The following is a 12,925-nucleotide window of genomic DNA, read 5'->3' as shown; positions in this document are numbered from 1 at the left end:
TTTCAAAACATATTTATATAACGGTTTCAAAAAAGGGAAAAATAAAGAAAACAAAGAAAAAAAATACCTTTGCACGTTTCTTGCTTTTCTTCTTCAATCTGCTTTTTTACTGATTTTATGCTTGAATCTTTTTTTGTATTAAAAAAATCAATCCCCCCTTTTTTTACATTGAAATTGTGGCTTTTATAGCTTGATTTACAAGTTTTTTTATTACGTTTGCTGCCATTTTTGCAGGGAGTTGGTGGAGTTGGTGGCTACAGTGAAGCGGGAGCAGTGGATGAGCGGTGACAAAGCGGCGGCGGGTAGGTCTTGACAGCAGGCTATCGAGGCTAGGGTTAGGGTTTCTTTTTTTTTTTGATGATTTTGGGCTATTGGGCTTAGTTGGGTTTGGGTAGGTTGATGGGCCTGTAATTGGGTTTGGGTAGGTTGCTGGGATTGTTTGTAATTTGGGTTGTGGTTTTGGGTTTTGGTCTCCGGGTCAAAATTGGGCTTGTACAATAATAATATGAATAAACAAAATAATGATAACAATAATAAAAAGGGTAAAATAAAATAAAAGGAAATGTAAATAACATAAATTTTAAGTGATAAAATAAATGATCTAGTAAATAAAGAGGCAAAATTAACAAAATGAGGGATTAAATTAAAATTTAAGCGAAATTTAAATTATAAATCGCAAAATAAATAAAGAAAGGGGAAATAAAGGACTAAATTGAAAGTCTAACAAAATCTAATGGCTAAATTTAAAAAAACAGGATATGAAGGACTAAATTAAAATGTGATATAAAAGTTTAGGGACTTCGAGGACAATTAATCCAAAACAATACACGTGTCATTCCCCAAAGGGTCAGCAGTCTGAAGACCAAACTGAAAGCGAATCTAAATTAAATGGCATAATTACTAAAAAGAAAAAAAATAGTGAAATTAGGACTAGATTAAAAAAACTTAAATGCGAAAGGCCCAAGGCCATAAATAGCTCATTTCCATAAAAACATGCAGATCCTAGGGGATTCGGATCGGGTCAACGGGTCAAGCCTGAAACGACACCGTTTTAGGACCTCTAAAACCTGGCCAAAACGATGCCCTTTAGTAACGCCTGTATAAGTCAAAATTTTTTATAAAAATTTCATTTCCGATTCAGTTTTTTTTTTTAAAAAAAAAAAAGAAAACTTTGAGCCTTTTTTTTCTCTCAAAAATTTTCCATGTTCGGCCACAAAGCCGTCGGCGCTCCTCTGTGGCCACCAGTTATTGGCGACGGAGATCGTCGCCTCCGGTGGCCGGAGTTGTAATTTTTTTTACCTTTTTAGCCTCTTTGGTTCCCAAAACTTAGATCTGAAGGCAGTGCCTTCTATTTAAAAAAAATCCAAAAAGAAATGACTTTCGGCCCGCCCTTTTTGAACTCGTACCCCTCACGCCCTCTCCTCCGATGAAGACCAGGCAAATCCAAAGGAAATCAAGGGCCTTTCACGTCGAAAAGAGGTCGTCTTTCCTCAGGGACGATGACTTTCCCCACCCACGGCGGCAACACAACGAGATCGGTAAGAACTTTAAACTTTCTATTTTTTTTGTATTTCTTTACCTTTTTTAATCTGTTTATTTTTTTCGTATTATGTTTCGATTTCTCTCTGTGTAAAATAATACATGTGGTTATTATGGCTTTTATAGCCAAATCTATTGCATAATGTTCATTTTTGTATTTTTTTTTTGCTGTTTATGTTGTTTCTGTCTCTTTCTTCTTGTAGGTTGGGATGGTGGTCAACGGCAATAGGGAGTCGCACCCTTGCCATTTTGGTAAAATGATGGCAGGGGAGGCAGTTCTTGGGCGACGCATTCGCTGACATGACCAGGAGCAGCGGCGCATAGGGGATCTAGGGTTTTTTGATTTTTTGAAAAAATTTTAGGTTGTGGGCTTGCTTGTGCAACACTAGGTTTGAGTTAGGGTTTTGTAAATGGACTTTGCTATTAGGCTTGTAAGATGGACTTGTTTATCTATTTTGTTTGTTTTTTTCTCCGGATAAAATTGGCATGTTACAATTTATACAACATGAATTTTTTAGTTATAAATGTATAATTTTTTTATCATTTTATTTTACTACAATTTTTCTTCCTTGGGAACATTTTTTGATTAAGAACTCTCATGCTAGGGGTAAAACATAAATACTTAGTTTTGATTACCATTTTAGAAAATTGTGTTACCAAGCTCGAAACAAGTAGCAACATTGTTTCATTTATTATCTCTTCTACAAGAACAATAATTATTCAAAAATAATTATTTTTCATAACAATCGTTGTTTGAGAATAATTACATCTGAAATAAGCGTATTAGAACATGACTTCAATTTAAAATCGTTGCCATCTAATGTATTGAGAATAACAAAAGTTTGAAACAACTCTTGTTTAGAATAAAGATGTTTCAAGAATAGTTATATTTAGAACAACCGTTGTTTGGAATAGCTTTTATATTGAAAAATTGTATTCTTCCAAAAGAGTCATTATTCAAAATAAGCTCTTCCAAATTGTATTGTATATTGAGAGCAACTTGCATTTGGAACAAGCCAAAATATTATTATTCAATAACCACCATCATCTTGCATTTCAAAAATGTTCCGCGAAAGATGTTTTACATGGTACTACTTCACCAAAGTAGAAGTTGAAGTGGAAGTAACCTTTAAATATGGTAGGGTTCTCGAGTTATCTTCACTCTTGGGATGTTTCGAAAAGCTTGGCTTGGTAGATCGTATATGGAGGTAGTTAAGAGACTTCCTCTTAATCTTTTCTATAATATTGAGTTCTTCTCTCTTCTTTTAGAAACATAGTGAGTTCTTCACTATTCACTATCACCTTTACCAACAAAACTCTTCATCATCTCCTCTTAACCATTAATGTTATTATAATTGAAAATTAATTTCATTACTCTCATTAATTGTTAGATTTGTAATTTTCATTCTTGAGACACTATAAACCGGAGACATTTACAACTAGTGGAGAGACTTTTGGCATTTGAGATTCTCAAAGCTCTCTGTAAAATTCTCTCAATTTGTTTCTTTATTGAGTTTAATTGTCAATCATATTTCCCTTTCTCCACTCTAGTGACCATCACCTATCGCTACACTTAGTTTTATCAGATTTGTTCCAGTCTTCCTCTCCGCTTTCTTCCGGTGTATCTTGTTCACTTATTTGCAACGCTTTCTCTCTCTACCATAGAAACCTCTACACAACTTAATAATAAGAGTGATTATATTGTAATTTTTCATAGTTACGAGGTAAAAAAGAATAAAAATTTATTGCTAATCTTTGTATTTCCTTTACTGCTTTTGTTAAACAATGGTCGCATTTGAATCCTATAGAGCATAATAATTCAAAGCTAATTGGGGAATGGCATTGGCCATTTGTTTTCTCTGTTGGATAATTTGGAAATGGGGGAATAATGTCTGTTTTGGCAGTGTTTCTCCACCTATCAACTATAAAATTGATGCTATTTGCAGAGCTCTTAAAGAATATGGCCATGGGTCTCATGTTTCTAGTTCTGTTCGATTGAAGGAGGAGCTTTTTCTCTGTTGGGATAAGCTAGCTAATGGGTGGTGCAAATCAAACACTGATGGAAGTTGGTTTCAAGATATAAACTGTGAGTGCAAGGGTTCTATTAGTATTAGGAATTACAACATTGATTTAGCAGAATTGAGGCGTATTCTATATGGCATTGATTTAGCGGATTAAGGGTATTCGAAAGATCAAAATATAGAATCGTATTCTTTAAATTCTATTGAGATGATTCGCTGAGGTGTTAATGATGAACAACCTCATTTTTTTTCTGGTATGTGAAATAAGAAGTCAGCTCAATAGAGATTGTTCCTTCACTCTTCAGTATATTCCACGATAGAATAATAATGTGGTTGATTGATTATCTAAGTTTAACACCTGTATAGAAGATGGTTTTTGAATTTTTTATGCTCCTACTGGCCTTGTAAATCTGCTATTAGCAAATTCTGGGAAGAGTGACTTTTCCTAGAGTTGTTATTGCTTGAATTTTTGGTAAGGAATTTGGTTCTCCTTTTTTTCAAAAACAACAGAAAAAAATTTTAAATTATAATCTAACAATTAATACTATTCGTATTTTTTTGTCAAATTTATTAATTTAATATTTTATTTTCTATCAATTATACGTTATATTATATAAGACTAATTTAATAACATCTCAAGTTTGATGAAAAACACTATCAATTTTAATGATTGTATAAATATTTTAAATTAAAAAATGAAAAAATTATTTATTTTAATGTTTTAAGTAAATAAACTACATGTCAAATTTTATCAAATACAGAATTAATAATAAACTTTAACTAAATAAAAATATCCTCATAATTTAATGATAAATCTAAAATTATAGGTAATATTTTATATCTAAAACTAAAATCTATAATTTTTGTATCTAAAATCTAGCTTTTAAAAAAAAATAATGAGGGCTACTAAAAACTAATCAAATCATATTAAATAGTTAAACAGTAGCAAGCTCCGAGTCTTTCTGTTCGGTTTTTTTTTTATTAACTTAACTCAAAATAATTAATTATTTATGAAAATAGCTCAAATTAAAATTTATACATGAAAACGACCGGTTTTCTACAATGTTCATTGGTGTTGTTTGACACATTGACGATACCGTCCCCAATGATGACTCAATTATCAGTTTTTTAATAATTTTTTTGGGTGTCGCTACCGTATCAGACAGCACCAATTTGTATTTTTCAAAATACCTGTTAAAAATACAAGTATTCAGGTACGGAAAAACCATTTTTAATGGGTTTCATCGATTTGTTAGACGGCACTGATCAGTAAATTTAAAAAAAATTTGTGTCGTCAATATGTCAAGCGGCACCATGAAAATTTAAAAATAAACAAGTGAAACAGAAAAAATAAACAAAAAATAAACAGTTGAAATAGAAAAAGGAAAGAAAATTGAAAAAATAATAATAAATGGGGAAGCCCATGACCGATACTTACTTCAGAGGTTGTTATTGTCTTCTTGGCTTGTCAGTATCATGGATGAAATATTATTTCAAAAAAATAATCTTAGATGAAATGAGAGTGGGAAAGAAAGAGATATGGGAGAAAGATAGAGGGATGGGAGAGAGAAAGTTAAATATGAAAAAGGAAAGAGAATAATATATATAAAAGTTAGATATATATACTCTATTTTCCATATACTCTATTTTTCTTTCCCATTCAAATTTTCCTTTTTCTTCTCAATTGAAAACTCTAGCCGTTCTACTCAGTTGTCCTTTTTTTTATATTTCTTTTTGCCTTTTTTTCTCAATTGAAAACCTAAACCGCCATACTCAATAGCCATCGATGTCGCCGTTTACGATGGCCTTTTGTTTCAATTTCGACACCAAAGAAGATATTTCCTCCTTCTCGTTAACTTCTAAGATCCAAATCTCTCAATAATTGACTTCAAATCTTCTAAAACAATGACCAATGTTTTGAACTACTCTTTCTACAATTATTTTTTTTAAAATATCATCAGTGCCGACTGATAGGCGACACCACCTAATTTTTTTTTGAAAAATTTTAACGGATGTTGCTTGACATACCGATGACAAAATATTTATTTTTTAAAAATATTTACTGGTATTGCCTGATATATTGACGACACTAAAAAATTTATTATAAAATGTTTTTTTCTATTTTTCCTCCTTAAATACTCATATTTTTACTGAGTATTTTAAAAAATAAAGATTGATACTACCTAACACAATGACAGCACAAAAATTATTATTTTTAAAAAGCAGATAATTAATTCATTATTGAAGATAGCACTGTCGTTGTATCGGATGATACCAACAAATACTGTACAAAACAGGTCATATTCGTAAAAAAATTTTAACTTAAGTTATTTTTTAAAATAATTAATTATTTTAGATGAATTACGTAAAAAAGACCGAGATGTTGTGATTCAGTCATGGGCAGCTCGTATTCCTGAAGTTCTGGGCCACTGAGACCAGCTTTAGGCAACAAAATTTCCATCACAGATTCACTGTCCAGCTCATTGAGACCAGCTTTAGGCAACAAAATTTTCATCACGGACTCACTGTCCAGCTCATTGAGACCTTGATATTTATGGCACTCCATCCCATATCCACCACAAATGCCATAGGCTATCCTAGATATCTGTGCGCATAAACTCAAATACCTGACAGAAATTACTCCTATCAATCCACACCTTACCTCCACCACATACATGTATTTCAAGTCACATCCATTCATGACATCATGCTGCCACCAACCATCACAAAAATATTTAAATTATTGACAATATAAAAATATGTAAATTTGAGTATATTGAATTATAATAATATTATGACTATTTTATTAAAATAGTCCAAAAAATATTATATTTATAAAAATAACACAGATTTAAAAATAATCACCAAAATAACCTGAAATGAACAGTGAAATGAGGTTGTGGCCTGTCAATGGCCGAAATCACCTCGTATTTTGCACCCATAATTTCTTGATAATTGTGTCAGACTTAAAAATAATAATTTTTTTAGTTTTGGCCTGTTAATGGCTGGAACCAGTGTATTTTTTTTAAATTGTATAATACTGATATACAAAAAAGAAGAAAATAAAAAAAAATTTAGCTGCTAGCTTGTCAATGGTCGGCACCCCTGTACAGGAAAAAAATTTCGAGTTTTTTTCTGTCAATGGCCGGCATCAGAGTACAAAAAAAGTAAAAAAAAAATTTGGTGGTGGCCTGCCAATGGCCGACACCACCTTTTTTGGGGGAAATTTTTTTTTACTTTTTTCGTGTCAATAGCAGGTATCAGTTTACGAAAAAAGTAAAAAAAAAAATTGTGGTGGCCTGCCAATGGCCGACACCACATTTTTTGGGGATTTTTTTTTTACTTTTTTCGTGTCAATAGCTGGTATCAGTATACGAAAAAAGTAAAAAAAAATTGATGGTGGCCTGCCAATAGCCGGCACCACTTTTTTTGGGGAAATTTTTTTTTACTTTTTTCGTGTCAATAGCAGGTATCAGTGTAAGAAAAAAGTAAAAAAAAAAATTTGATGGTGGCCTGCCAATGGCCGGCACCACCTTTTTTTTGGGGAATTTTTTTTTACTTTTTTCGTGTCAATATCAGGTATGAGTATACGAAAAAAGTAAAAAGAAAATTTTTTGGTGGTGGCCTGCCGATGGTCGGCACCACCTTTTTTGGGGAATTTTTTTTTATTTTTTCGTGTCAATAGCAGGTATCAGTATACGAAAAAAGTAAAAAAAAAAATTCTTTTGGTGGTGGCCTGCCAATGGCCAGCACCACCTTTTTTGGAGAATTTTTTTTTTACTTTTTTCGTGTCAATGGAAGGTATCAGTATACGAAAAAAGTAAAAAAATTTTGGTGGTGGCCTGCCAATGGCCGGCACCACCTTTTTTGGGAAAATTTTGTTTTTTTTACTTTTTCGTGTCAATAGAAGGTACCAGTATACGAAAAAAGTACAATCTTTTTTGGTGGTGGCCAGCACCCAAAATTTTGTATATCAGTATTATACAATTTTTAAAAAAGATACACTGGTTCCGGCCATTGACAGGCCAAAACCAAAAAAATTATTTTTCTTAAGTCTGACACAATTATCAGGCAATCATGGGTGCAAAATACGAGGTGATTCCGGCCATTGACAGTCCACAACCTCATTTCACTGTTCATTTCAGGTTATTTTGGTGATTGTTTATAAATATGAGTTATTTTTGTAAATATAACATTTTTTTGGACTATTTTGGTAAAAGCCCCTAATATTATGTATTATGTAAAAAAATAAATATAATAAAAACATATAATAAAATTAATATAAAAAATCTATCGTTTGAAACTTCAACTCACAATAGACGCTCATACCACAACAAAAACCGTAAACATTAAGGGTGGGTTTAGATGGGCGATTGGGTGCGGTGAATTTAGCTTATTTTTTGTCTCACGCTACAGTATTGCTACAATATCTAATATCACTGCCACCGCTATTTTTACACTAACCGCAGATAAACACACCGCCCATCCAAACTCACCCTAAATCATTTATGCAATAACAAGCAAATAGATAGCAATAGGATTAGAGGTGCTCATGGGTCGGGCGGCCCGGCCCGGCCCGACGGCCCGCCAGAAATATGGGAGGGTTCGGGTAAAAATATAGGCCCGAAATATGGGTTTGGGCAAAAAATGAGGCCCGTTTAGAAAACGGGCTGGGCTTCGGGCACCACTTTTTTGGCCCGGGCCCGGCCCGAATATATAATAAATATTTATTTTTTAAATTTTTTTAATTTTAAAATATTTTTAAAATATTTTTTATTTTTAAAATAAATTTTTGGTGTTTATTAAAAAAATGGGCTGGGCGGGGCTGGGTTCGGGCTTAGGAATTTTTTCTCGAGCCGGGCATAGATAAAATTTCAGGCCCATATTTCGGGCTGGGCCGGGCCCGGTTCTAGGATGCGGGCCGAAATTTTTTCTGGACCCGACCCGGCCCATGATCACCTCCAAATAGGACTCCACTAACTCAATAATAGAAAGTAGCAGAAAAAAACCAGCTAACCAATTAATATTTGGGTCAATCATTTGCAACCTTTTCTTTAATTTTCTAGAAAATATTTTTAGAATAAGTTTGATGATTTATGAAAATTTTCAGAACTTTCTAATCAATTAATTATTCGAACTTTTAAACATTTCAATCAAACTAGACACAAATATTCATATCACATCATACTCAAATTAAATAATCCAACATCATACATAAATATTAAATTAACAAGGTATAGTTAGGAAATTGGAAATTTGAATTGTGAGATAAATTTTTAAAAAATTAAAAATTTTAAATGTATTTTTTTATTTTTTTTACTTTATTAGTAGACTTTTTTTTTAAATATATTTTTTCATTCATATTAAATATTTAGGACAAATTTATTAAGTCTAATTAAACACATAAAGATTCCTATCTTGTAAAAATTTCAAAGGGTAAAAGTGTCACATACCAAAAATGGGGTTGGAAGAATTGGGTCTGTGGTTGATTGATTGATTGGATTTAAGCTTGAATGTGCATGATAGTTAAAGTTTTGGTTGTGTGATGGATGATATGCATATGCTTAGCGAATTATTGTTATAGATGCTTGAATGACTTGCTAAACATTGAGAAAAGCTTAAAATGATCAAATGGTAAGGTATAAACGTATAATGCACTTAGAAATGTATAAGATGCAAATTTGACATGCTGAGTAATATGGGATTGTGACTTTAGGTTTACATGCTAGTATAGCTAACTGATTAGAGTGTTAAACTGTGTTAATGTATGTTTTAGTGTAACTGAGCATGATTTGTATGATCTATGTATGAAATAAGATATGTTAGAATAGGAAAATTGACATGAAAACACGAAATAGTATGTATAGGTGTCAATGTGACATTATCTTTGCAATTGAGTTCTAATTTTTATACAATGCAATTGGAGTCCTTAAAAGCTATGAAATGACTTGAAAATTTGCATGATTAAATATTATATAGATAATTCCATATTTTCACTCTCAATTTTACAAAAGGGTTTTACTAAAATATTTTACTAAAATTATGATTTAGTCCTTGAACTTTACTTTAAAAATTAAATGAGTTTTACTTATCGGTTCTAGTATTTTCTTTCAATTATTGCCCTTATTAAACTGTTTTATATTGTAGATGATTTAATTGTTGAATTACTAATGTTACTTATGTAATATGTTAAATAAGAAATGATTATTAGGCTTGATGATTTTCGTGTATCTAAGTCATTTTATTAGAATTTACTAAGGGTGAAATGAATTAAAATATTAATAATGAAACTTGACTATGAGTATTAATTGTTATATAAACTAAAGTGGAATGTGCTAAGAACTATAAGTTAAATAAGTTAATAAAAATTTGAATAAATGTGTAAGCCAATAAAGAATATGTAAGTTGAGCCCAAAAAAATATATACAGTTAAGAAATAAAATTAAGAAAGAAATATATTTCAAGCCTTATGGTTAAGAGTTAGCTTTCCTCCCTTATGATCTCAGGTTTGAATCCTTTCTCTCTTTTTTTATTTTGGGAAATTCGGCAAGTCTAAAAAAAAAGTAATATGTACAATTAAGTGTCTAAATTAGGCAAGAAATGAGTTATAGGCTCAATGGTTAAAACGCTAGAGCCCTTTTAGACCCAAGTTTGAGCCCCCTCTTACCCTTTTTATTTCATAATTTCGCCAAAAACACCCCAAAACATATTTATATGATTAAGCGTAAAAAATAAATAAGGACTGAGCAACGGACTCAATGGTTAAGGCATTAGTTCTCCTAAAAGTACTAGGTTTGAACCCCATTCCTCCTATTTCTTTCCCTTTTATTTTTAGCAACCTTAGATTAAAGCCAAAATAAAATATATATTTTCATGGATAAAAACTAACAAGAAATGAGTAATAACCCAATTTTTAAAGCATTAGTTTCCCCTTGTGAACTTGAGTACAAGCCTCCTCCACCTCCCCTTTCATTTTAAATTCAATTTCAGCAAATCTTGGAAAAATTACAGGTGACACCCCTAGGGTTTACAAACCCTAGGAATTTAACCAATTCTTTCCTAATTAGAATTCACAACTTTCTTCTTCTCAAAATCCTAATAGAATTAGAATTCTAGCATCTTTTTCTCTTCTTTTCCTAATTAGATTTTCATATTGCCCCTTTTCAACTCCTAATAGAATTTACTCTCCATCTTTCTATTTATTCTCTTTTTTATTTTCTTTCCATTTTCTTTACACCATATTTTCATCCTAAATGTTATTGATTATTTTGCTTCCCCAAATCAAATCATCCCCGTTCAATCGTTTTCTACCAGATTTAGATTTGCCATTAATAGCATCCTTTTTCTTACCAAATAATCAATAAGTACATCTCGTTCTTGATGTTTAAATCTTGATTTTTCATAATAATTCAATTCGATGCTAATCTTAAGTTCGATTAATCTTCTTTTACTGTTCTTGCCAAATCTTTTGTTAGTCTAGTCAAATCTTGAAACCAAACGTTAGCTTGTGTATAAATATCGTTTGACGGACTCATTTTAGGTGCACTGGATCAGATTTGATCATGAGGGACATCGTTCGGGCTTTCAATGAAAGGTGTGTGTTCTTTTACAAGTGAATCGGGGCAAACCATGTCTAAGATAGGGCCATACGGTCACCCCCATTGGCGTGTGGACCACACGACCTCTCACATGGCCATGTACCTCTGAAACCCTAGGCTAGTTCGAATCTCAAATGGCCAGGAACCTTCCACACGATCGTGTCTTCCTTGTCGTTTAATTTTTGCATTTGTCACATTGCCATAGTTTATTACACGACTTGGCCACACAATCGTGTAACCCTTCTCTGCAGTTTAATTTTGAAGGGCTTGATGGAAATTTCCCCTTTTTACCGAAAATAAAAAGAAGAATGAAATTGGGGAAAGAGTTTGGAATGACGTAAATGTTGGAAGTAAGGGAGGAGATACAAAGGCCTAACCAATTGGGCTGCTACCCACACTTAACATGTTTTTGCACAATTTAATACATATTCTAGTATGGTTTTTACCACAGGTTGCTAAAAGTAAAATGAAAAGAAAGGAGAAAGATAAGGCTTGAACCTAGGACCTCTAGGGAGTATACTAAGCTCTTAACTTTCAAGATTAAGGCTCATTTTTGGGTTAATTATTACTTCTAACCCTATATATTTTGGGGTGTTACAGTTCTCCCCCTTAAAGAAATTTTATCCTCGAAATTTACCTGGTTCGAATAGATGACGATAATATTGAAGAATTGCACTTTTGGTTCCCACGTAGCCTCTTCGATTCCATGGTTCTGCCACCGAACCTTAATAAGAGAGATTCGTTTCCCTCTCAAAACCTTTACATCATGTTCCAAAATTTACAGAAGTTCCTCTTCAAAGGACAAACCTGGTCGTACCTCAATCTTTTTTATCGGAATAATGTGAGAAGGGTCGGAGTGGTAACGTATCAACATGGAGACATGGAAAATTTCGTGAATTCGATCAAATTCTAAAGGTAACTTTAACTGATATGCAACTAGACTAATTCTCCTAAAGATTCAGTAGGGTCCTATAAATCTCAGACTTAACTTACCCTTTAGACTGAACCTTAACACATTTCGTCATTGGGACACTTTCAGGAAGACTTGATAGCCGACACTGTATTCAATGACCTTTCTAATTAAATCTGCATACAACTTTTGTTTATCGAAAGCTACTTTCAGTCTATCCTGAATCAGTTTGATTTTCCCCTCAGATTCTTATACCAACTCGGGACCTAAAACTTTTTTTCTCTCAGTTCAATCCAACACAAAGGTGTTCAACATTTGCGACCATACAAGGCCTCATAAGGTGTCAATTGGATGCTTGATTGGTATCTATTATTATAGGCAAATTCAGCTAAGGATAAATGTTCTTCCCAAATGCCTCAGAATTCAATAATATATCCTCTTAACATATCTTCCAATGCAAGACCATGGGAATTTTGTGTGACGATATGGCTTCGATTTGGCCTCTTCAGGACTTGTAGAAGGTCCTATATTAGTCGTACATGCACCCTACTAACGTCTAGCTCCTCCGTTGTCATCAGAAACCTGGTCATTCTAATTCTAGCATAAAATACAAATCTAATTCCTATTCTAACAAGTCAACAACAAAGTAATATACAATATTTACAAATTGATTAAGTTTGATGGTTAAAATTTATGTTATGTTACTGAACTTGTCCGACAATTTCTTGAACTTTACCATTGATTTTAGTTGTTGGTCTCACTCGTCTCAGTTATCCCAATCACTTATTTTTCCATCGAAGTCTTGCTATTTATCTCCTTCTCTTGCACTATGGGTACCTACACTTACATGGCTCGAA

At 32.5% G+C, this 12,925-nt stretch overlaps 1 protein-coding gene across 1 annotated transcript; it reads left to right on the top strand.

The window, feature by feature from the left end:
- The first annotated feature begins 2,517 nt into the window (after positions 1 to 2,517).
- LOC128033775 (uncharacterized) lies at positions 2,518 to 3,864 on the top strand. Its single transcript, XM_052621872.1, has 2 exons — positions 2,518 to 2,747; positions 3,486 to 3,864. The coding sequence occupies exons 1-2, from the start codon at positions 2,602 to 2,604 to the stop codon at positions 3,715 to 3,717; spliced, it is 378 nt and encodes a 125-aa protein (XP_052477832.1). The 5' UTR covers positions 2,518 to 2,601; the 3' UTR covers positions 3,718 to 3,864.
- Positions 3,865 to 12,925: the final 9,061 nt, after the last annotated feature.

This window comes from Gossypium raimondii, chromosome 10 (assembly GCF_025698545.1).
Source record: "Gossypium raimondii isolate GPD5lz chromosome 10, ASM2569854v1, whole genome shotgun sequence".
NCBI lineage: Eukaryota > Viridiplantae > Streptophyta > Magnoliopsida > Malvales > Malvaceae > Gossypium > Gossypium raimondii.
This window is presented reverse-complemented; position numbering and strand designations above follow the sequence as displayed.

What these genes read in the sequence shown, in the direction of transcription:
- LOC128033775 (XM_052621872.1), top strand. Translation starts at nt 2,602, where the DNA reads ATGTTCCGCGAAAGATGTTTTACATGGTACTACTTCACCAAAGTAGAA. An exon ending in TTGGTAGATCGTATATGGAG is followed by an intron (nt 2,748 to 3,485) that starts GTAGTTAAGAGA and finishes TGCTATTTGCAG; the next exon opens with AGCTCTTAAAGAATATGGCC.